Source organism: Vombatus ursinus, unplaced genomic scaffold (genome assembly GCF_900497805.2).
Source record: "Vombatus ursinus unplaced genomic scaffold, bare-nosed wombat genome assembly UNPS02014807.1, whole genome shotgun sequence".
NCBI lineage: Eukaryota > Metazoa > Chordata > Mammalia > Diprotodontia > Vombatidae > Vombatus > Vombatus ursinus.
In genome coordinates, this window is record NW_020954585.1 from 16383427 (window position 1) to 16393148 (window position 9722).

A 9722-nucleotide genomic window follows, 5' to 3' on the forward strand; every position below is an offset into this window, starting at 1 on the left:
GATAGATAGATAGATAGATAGATAGATAGATAGATAGATAGATAGATGGATATAGATTCTATACATGATGCATATGCCACCCCTATCCTTATGACATTGCTTTTCTCTGTTAGATGACAATTCCTATGCCTATATATTTAACAAATTGCTATAGTATCAATCTATTTTTTAAAAAGTATTATAATTTCAGCAAAGTTTAAACTCAGTGGTCACATCTCCTTCTCTGCTCTCATTTCAATGTGTCCCTCCTCTCTACGCTCAGAAAATTGTCCCAACATGACATAACTCAGGAATAGTCCTCTGAATAAATGCCATTTCTCCTAATTAATATAGTTCTCTACCTGGGGCACAGTCCAAAGAGTCTGAACAAGGACAGAAATGAGTCTATTACATGAATATCAGGCAGTTTAACCATAATTACTAAAAAGCTAAATGCTTGTAAATAATACTGATATCAGTCAATCAACAAGATTTTATTATGTTCCTACTAGGTACCAGACATACTGCTAGTTTGGGGGCTAGAAAGATAAAAATGAAAATAGTCTTTACCCTCAAGAAGCTTACACTCTAGACAGGGAACACAACATGTACATATATAGCTATATTCAAAATAGATCCCAAGTGATTTTGAGGTGAAGACATTAGCATTTGAGAGCCTCAGCAAAACCTTATGCAGAAGATGGCAGATTAGCTGACTTCAGAGAATTCTGGGATTTTGAGAAATGCTTTCCCGATGTCAATTATGAATCAACTTCCATTTTCTTTGGGGCCTTTTCAAGTGTACACCTAAAAAAAAAATCTCTGAAATTTATCAATGTGTGCCAATGAAGCAATTATTTTAGACACTGATAGAGTTTATTTCTTTTTAGAATATGCCATGTTACTAGAAACCATCCTTTTTCTCTGTCCTAGATCTCATCATCATAAAGCCGGTCTAAACATGTCACTAGTGCTAACAGTTATCAACAGTAAAACTGAGTCAAGATTCCATTTAGATCCCTTATTTCATTTGAAAGCTCTAGACATAAATGTCTAGGACAATCAATAGGACAAGGGTATATTTTTTTCATGAGGAAAACATGACTCATACTAATGCTTTTCACTAGGGTCTTTGCCATTGGTGAAAAGGGAAGGAGCTAAAAATATCTGCCTGCCAGGATATTTCTGAACAATGGGTTGACAAAAGGAAGTGGCTACATTATAGCAAGAAAATCAACTCTTTCTCATTTGATGAGATTTGGACAATGCCTTCCAACCATGTTACCTTCCAAATATTTCATTCAGAGTGTGCTTTTTGAAATGGCAAGTGACAAAGTGATATTCTTTGGAGAAAAAAAAACATTTTAGACATGTTCAAGGGATGACACAACCAATTCTTTGAAATACATTATGATCTTCAAGTTTGGAAAGCATGAATCATTCATCAAAGAGGATGTCAAAAAAGATATGTCAAAAAGAATGAAATCAAAAATCCCTTCTGCAATCATTTAAGCTAGCACTTTAAGAGGTCAAAGATAATATTAGGGACAAAGGAAACTCATAGGAAATTTGTTAAAGTCATATAATTTAGGGAAAGTTACACCTAAAAATGAGCTGTAATGTTCCTAATACTTTAGAAAGCTTATAGAGAGACTATTTATTGCTATATTGTGAAAACTTTGAGGTAATCAGCATATCTGTTCCAGTCAGGATTTCAGCAATCAGGACAGAGGGGCCTCACTGGCAAGAATAACAGTACTCTGCATCTAGCCTTAGGTAGGAGTAGGGGAAAAGATTTATTGAAAGGAGTGGTAGCAAGGGCACAATAGGTGCCACAGAAGATGGAACACTTCCCTACCTGCATCTATAGATAAGAAATCCTTACAGGGGCTATCCCAGAATGCACCCATTTGAAGACTATCAACCATATCAAAGTCCCTCAAGGAAGAGAGATGTCTTAATATAGTTTCTCCAGGAAAGTACAAGTTCCTGATAGGAAAAACTATAAGCAGATTTATACATGTATGTATTTATTTACATTACTCATATTATATTACTCATAATGTATACATTATGGAGACATATACATACATAAATGTATATGTGTAGCTCACTCTGAATCCCCCACTTTAGGGCATGATTAGTTGACATTCCACACAAATGAATTGGTGAGATTTTAGCTGAGACTTAAAGGAAGTCAGAAAAATTAAGTGAGGAGGAAGAGCTTTCCAATTTTGGGGAGATAGCTGTGGAAGATGGAGTGTCATATGAAGGAAAGTTGGGCCACTGTAGCTGGATTGTAGAGTGTTGGAAAGAATAGAAGTGTAAGAAGACTGGACAAGTAGGAAGGATCCAGATTATGAAAAGCTTTAAATTCCAAAAGGAGGAGTATATATTCAATCCTGAAGGTGATAGGGAGTCACTGGAGTTTATTGAGTAGAGGAGTGACATGGTTGGCACTGTACTTTAGGAAGATGACTTTGGCAGCTGAGTGGAATGTAGATTAGAATGGGCAAGACTTGAATTAGGGAAACCAATTAGACAGCTATTGAAACAGACCAAGAGAGAGGTGATAAAGTCCTGAAACAGGGTGACTGAATAAGTGAAGAGAAAGGAATATCTAATGGAACCCAGTAATACAGTCTTCAATAAACCTGAAAACATAAATTACTTAGAAAAAAATCCCTAAAAAATTCTACAAGTATCTCTGATAGAGATCTTATTTCTCAAATACATAGAGAACTGAGTCAAATTTATAAAACCACAAGTCATTCCCCAACTGATAAATGGTCAAAGAAGATGAACAGGCAGTTTTCAGAAGAAGAAATCAAAGCTATTCATAGTGATTTAAAAACATGCCCTAAATTACTATTGATCATAGAAACGCAAATTAAAACAACTCTGAGGTACCACCTCACACTGATCAGATTGGCTAATATGAAAGAAAAAGGAAAATGATAAATGTTAGAGGGGATGTGGGAAAACTGGGACACTAATACACTATTGGTGGAGTTGTGAGCTGACTCAGTTATTCTGGAGAGCAATTTGTAACTATGCCCAAAAGGTTATAACACTATGCATACCTTTTGATCCAGTAATACCACTGCTAGGTCTGTATCCCAAAGAGTTAAAAAAAAAAGAAAGGGAAAGGACCTATTTGTACAGAAATATTTATAGCTGCTGTTTTTGTGGTGGCAAATAATTAGAAAGTGAGGAGATACCCATCAATTAGAGAATAGCTGAACAAATTGTGGTATATGATTGTAATGGAATATTATTGTGCTATAAGAAATGACAAGCAGGATGATTTCAGAAGAAAAAAAAACCTGGAAAGACATGCATGAACTGATACAAAGTGGAGTGAGCAGAACCCAGGAAAGAAGGAAGGAGAGCAAAAGCCATTCCCTAATGGAAAAGAGGTCAAGAAATATAAATAAGTTAATAAAAGAAATGTAAACCAAAACATCACTGAAGCTGTGCCTCACGCCCAGCAAATTGGCAAACATGATAAAAAATGAGAATAGTCAGTGTTAGAGGGGTTGTGGGAAAATAGGCACTCTAGCGTACTATTGCTAGAATTGTGCTTTAGAATTATTATTTTGGAAAGCAATTTAGAATTAGGCAAATAAAGTCACTAAAATTTCCATCTCTTTTGACCCAGAGATTTTACTATTAGATATATATTCTAAGGAGGTCATTGATAAGGAGAATATCCTCACATACATTAAAATATTTTAGCAGGATTTTTTGTGGCAAAGAATTGGCAACGTAGTTTCTCATAGATAAAAAATTGTGGCACATGAATGTAATAGAAAATTACTGTACCATAAGAAATGATGAATATGGTGAATGCAGAGAAGCATGGAAAGACTTTCATGAACTGATACATATTGGAGTAAGGAAAGACAAAAAACAGTATACACAATAATTACGATAATGGAAATAGAAATAACAATCACCATAAAAACAGCTGAAAGTGAGTGTTCCAAAATAAGAAGGAACAAGTGAGTTCTTTGAATTAGACCTGGTTATGAAGCTATTGCTTCTGTAAAAACTTAGTGTTCTTTTCTATAATGTTCTAAGTATAAAAATAAAATGTATTAGGGGATATTAAAAATATTTCATTACCAGATGGCTCAAAGAAGAGACATAAAAAGATACTTCCCCCCAATCCTTTGCAGAGGCAGGAGGGAGGTCCATGGATACATGCATATATTTTGATGTATTAATCTTGTCAATTTTTTTCTCTTTCTTGTTTTTAAAAAATATTCTTTGTATATATAATGAATCTCAGGGAGGGAAGTAGGGTAGGGCAGGGAATGGGAAATTTAGGTGATATAAAAGAAAAGATATCAATAAAATATACTTTAAAAATATTTGCAAAAAGAGATTATTGGTAACTTTGGAGGGAGTAGTTTCAGTTGAACTATAAAGTAAAAGGCAGATTGCAGAAAATTTGTGTGAGAATGAAGTAAATATACCTAACATAGATGGCTTCCTCAAAGTGTTTATATGAGAAAGAGAGAAAAGATATATGATTGTAGTTTGTATGAATAGTGAGATTGAGTGAGAGTTTTTTAAGGATGGAAGAGAAATAAATGGGTGAATTTATTGGCATAAGGGAAGGAGACAGTAGATCAGGAAACACTGAAGATTGGAAAAAGAGTGGAGATAATAATGAGGGTGATCTGACGGGAAAATGAGAGGGGATTAGATCAAGGGGGTATGCAAGAAAGGCCCATTTTCAATTGAGACAAGCGTGAGGGAGGAGATAATAGAGGAAGATGTCTATGTGGTATAAGACGAACTTATTGTTCTTTTCTGTAATGTTGTAATGATGGAACAGGGGATTGGTTAATGGGATACCAGTTTTAGAGCATGTGAAAAGGACTCATGTTCATATTTGATGAAGCTGCTTCTGTAAGTATAAATGTGCAGAATGGAGAGGCCATCACTTTCCAATTCTGAACATTGCCAAGTCTTCTCTATTTCCTATCTGTTTACTGCTTGGTAGAGAACATTAAGAATTTCTGAATCCCAGCTTCCTGGATCAAGAAGGGAGAATTTCCTGAAGAATATCAGGATTATCATTTATTATCATTTATTATAAATTATCATTTAGATAAGAAAGAGGAAATTATTGAGTAGCTTGGTGATTTAGGAGAGAAGAAAATCAAACATGTAGCCCCACAGCTGTAGCAGCAAGGAATTAAATTGAATATGGGAGAGCAAAAGACCTAGGTTTTGCCATTATATGTTTGGGATTTTTTTTTTTTTTTTTTGGAGAAGGGTTGTTTGTTTGTTTTTAATTTTCTGTAGGGAGTTCTGCAACCAATATCTATTGTTATCATAAATGCTTTCTTGGGAACTGGGGACTATTTTACACACATCTGAATAGAATGAGACATAAGCTATTCCAGGTGTGTATAGCCACATTCTGAGGTTTCTGGAGAAAATTCTGGATATGAGCAAAATGAACCAGAGAAATATGAATTAGGATCTGCTTATAAGATTGAACCCATAGCCTAGAATGTAAGGTTCTGGACTTCAGTCTTCAGTGCTCTCCCACATTAGGAGACCCTGTGAGCAATAGAGGATGAGCATGATCATAGTAAAAGAGATTTCATAATCAATTTTTATATGGCAATCTGCCAGTTGGGGTACTGTGGATTAAGACATAACAATTTTATAATGATATTAGAAAAAGCTTACAGATATTTCAATAACAAACAGTAAAGTTTTCATATGTTCCAATATATGTTTAACCCCTTTCAATGCTACTCTTTGAACTTCTCTTGTGAGGGTACAAAAATCGCACTAATTGAATTGCCCACTTCACCATCACTCTGCACCATATGTCTGTCCTATACAGTAAATGTCAAAATGTTTTGGAGCACCCCTCCCCCCAAAAAAATGAAGGGAGAAAAAAGGAAATCTTATGAAAAGAAAATAAATCACAATATGTAATCCAAATAGGTTTTAGTTTGGTATTTTCATCTAAATCATAATCTTTAGATCTAATTTTGAAAATTCTATAGTAAATTCAGAATTAATAACAATAATAATAGTATTCGTTCTCTACCTTTGGAAAGAGTTTGGTCAAATAAAATTCCTTCACATTATACTTCATCATCAGCATTGTAATTAAATATGACTTTCTCCCTGAACCCATTAAAATAGAATTATAATTATCAAGATAAGCATTTATTGTATTAACTAAATCTCTTCAATATGCAAAAAAAAAACCTCGCCATTTAGGGTAAGCAGCTTATAGCTCCCAAAGAAAATAAATAGCCTCCACTTTTCATTAAGGGAAGAAATTATTCATTTTTAGCCAAGACATAATGATGTTTCAATTTCTCTAACTTAAAAGTTCTTCCATAAATACTCTGTTTTAATGCTGACACAAGGATCTTTTTTTCTTTTACATCTAGTTACAACTTTTGAATATTGTTATATATCTCATACAACAAATATGACAAGTAAATGCATTCATAATACATAAGGTAAAAACTGAAATATTATTTTTCTTTCATAATCGAGGCTAAAAGCACAAGATGAAGGTTTTGATTTGTTTTAGCAAATCCAAGTCAAAGAGTTGTATTTCTTTTTATGTTCATCTATTCATGAGTTCATTTGTGGAGTTTTTTTAATACATGAATCTCAACACTGCAAACATATGCTGTCACCCTGGGGGCAAGCCTTCAAATAATACTAATAACTGTGAGTTTATTCAGGAATCTCATTAATGATTTATAAACATTAATTATGGAGTCTCAAGATATCTTTGGGAAGAAGGAAAAAGTTAATATGCTGATCTTATGGAGGCACAGAGGGTCCAACCAAGGTCAGCCTCTGTATGAGGGGTTTGGGGAGCAGAGAAGGGACTGACTCCTTCATCCCCAGCCCTCTTTCCAGATGTGCTTCATCTGAGGCAGAAATCACCTAGCACATCAGTAAGAACACCAGAGAATTTGATTTTCAGTCCTGTCAGGAACTATCTCTATTCTAATCTATATGGTAAAAAGAATCCCCACTGCATCACATGCACAACTGGTTGTACAGCATACTGGAAATTATTTTACTGAGTTAGAAAAAAATAATAAATTCATTTGGAAAAACAAAAAATCAAGAATTTCAAAGAAACTAAGAGGAAAAAATGTCAAAGGAGGAAATTCAGCAGTACCTGATCTTAAACTGTATTATAAGGTGAGAGCATTTTTGAAGTGTAAAATGGATTTAGATTATCTTAAATTAAAATTTTCTTGTATAAATAAAACCAATGTAGCCAAGAGTAGAAGGAACATGAAAAATTGGGAAAAAAAACTTTCATAGACAATCTCTCAGATAGGATATGATTCTGTTGGAATACTGCTATGATATAAGAAATGATGAGCTGGTTGATTTGGAAAAACATGGAAAGACTTAGACCTATGAAGGAAGATGCTATCCACCTCCAGAGAAAGAAATGACAAATAGAAATATGCATAGTATGGTCTTATATATATGTATGTTTATATCTATCTATCTGTTCATGTTTAATTGTAGCCTTCCAGTGGAGAGGCAGAAAATAAAGGAAAAAATGAACAGCAGAGAACAAAAGAATACCTAGAAGGAAGCAAAGAAAAACTGGGTAGCTTTGAAAACAATATGTAGTATTTGTTGTGTAGGTTTTATTGAAATGGAAATTTATTGTTTTATATGAATCCTCTCTGATGTTCTATTGTGTACATGAAATGTTCTTTCTTTTCTTTTCTTGTTTTACATTTAAGTTTAAAATCAATAAAAAATTTACACATGCACACACACACACAGAGACAAAAAAAAAAAGCTGGTTGTACAGCCTTTAATTGAAAGCCTCCAGGGATGGTGAGGCTAATTAATTGCTTGCACTCTGAGTTCAAAGCTGATTGAGGTTCTGAATTAAGTTTGGCATCAATATGCTGAGCCTTCAAGGGTGGGAGTACAGGGGGACTTAAGCAGGGGTCTAGCCTAGGGTTTCAGTTAGGGAAGGAGAGGAGCAAAAACAAGGAAAGAGAACCAACCTCCTCTCAAGCAGCCCATTCAACTTTGAATACCGAATTGTTGTGAATTGTTTCCGATATTATCTACTATTGATTTCTTTGTATCTTCCACCCATTGATCCTGGTTCTGCCTTTTAGGGCAAATGACTTTATTATTTTTTTTTTATCACATATGCCTCTCTGTTTAAAATAATGAACATCCCTCCATAAATGCATATTCACTTACTTAAAAGTGTAGATATATACGTATATTTCACTAATAATTATCATATATGTTACAAAACATTAAAATAAATATTTAGGAACATAAGATAAAGTTGAAGTCATATTTAATCCTAGAGTCAAGAGGTAGGCATTACACCTTGCTGAGGAGGAAAGTGACATAATCAGAACCATGCTTTGGGAAAATCATTCGGTAGTTGTGTGCAAGACTGATATGACAAGCATTTCACTTGACTTAAAGTCTCAAATCTGCGATGTATTCCCTATATGATTTCAGAGAGTTTATTTAATCATCTTTGACCTCAGTATCTTTATTTGTATAATAGGGAGTCAGACTCCTGGATCTCTAAGGTCCTTTTCAGCTCTTGATCATAAGAATGAATGAATACATTTTAAGTGGTTACAGATTGGCACGATATGGAAGGGACATTGTTAGTATGCCAAGGCTGAACTGATATTATTCATATGATAATTTATATGACCTGTATAACCCACTCACAGCAGTTGTCAATGGGAGCAAATATCCCTAAAACTTCCCACAGTCAGAAGGGTTAAAAATCAAAATCAATTCAGCCTGGAACAATCTCGGATCTCAAAGAATTAGAGAAGTACAGAATATGAGAGGTGGAAAGGACCTTCAAGATCATCCAGTCTAGTCTAAAGCCATCATTTTACAGATGAAGAAACTGAGATCCAGAAAGATTTTTTAGCAAATTGAAAGCCATTCAACTATCTAGAGTCACAATTAGTTTTTTTGTGCCTCCACTAAATTGGAATTAAATTTAACATTCAACCTGCATATTCACACTTATCAGAGCATAATGAACAACATGCTAATCAGATTATCCTAAAGCAGGGGTGGGGAACCTGTGGCCTCAAGGTCCTCAAGTGGATTCAGTCAAAGGGCAGCACTTGAGGACCTAGAGGGCCACATGTTACCTCAAGGCTGCAGGTTCCCCACCCCTGTCCTAAAGCTTCAAGCTCAGAAAATATGGCATTCTCAGCTAAAAAGCAGTACCTCCTGTGGGCCCTACCTTTGCCCTACTTCGAACCCTATTTGGGTAAACAGATTGCAATGAGTATAATTAGAGCTTACTTTTCCAAAGCACTTTGCTCTAATCTTTCAGCTTCCTTCTTCTGTCGTTCTTGATGCTTTCTGACACGTGTTTCCCACAAGCCTCTTATGACAGAAATGTCAAATACAATCACTTTATGTCCCATATTGGTAACATGAAGCTTCCCTGTTTAAAAAAAAAAAAAAAAGGTCAGCTTCCACAAAAAGGGTTAATTTTAAATATGAGATTTAAAATGGAAACAAAGTTAATGCTTCAAGAATCTTAGTAATAATCAATTGCTAATTGCTTACAATAATACACATGGGACCTGCGGTGGAACAATGCACTACCACCACAGATGCAGTTCATCTCTGACTTAGTGGATAAGTTAATAGTTGCATGTGACACATAGAGATTGTAACTTGCCCAGAATCATGTAACT

At 34.6% G+C, this 9722-nt stretch overlaps 1 protein-coding gene across 1 annotated transcript in view; it reads right to left on the bottom strand.

The window, feature by feature from the left end:
• The window catches only part of LRRC2 (leucine rich repeat containing 2), a 136943-nt gene extending 127497 nt beyond the window's left edge, over window positions 1-9446 (bottom strand). The window contains exon 1 of the mRNA XM_027874424.1: window positions 9322-9446. Coding sequence (XP_027730225.1) covers window positions 9322-9446 — 125 coding nt within the window. The remainder of the gene's footprint in view (window positions 1-9321) is intronic.
• Between the last annotated feature and the right edge of the window lie 276 nt (window positions 9447-9722).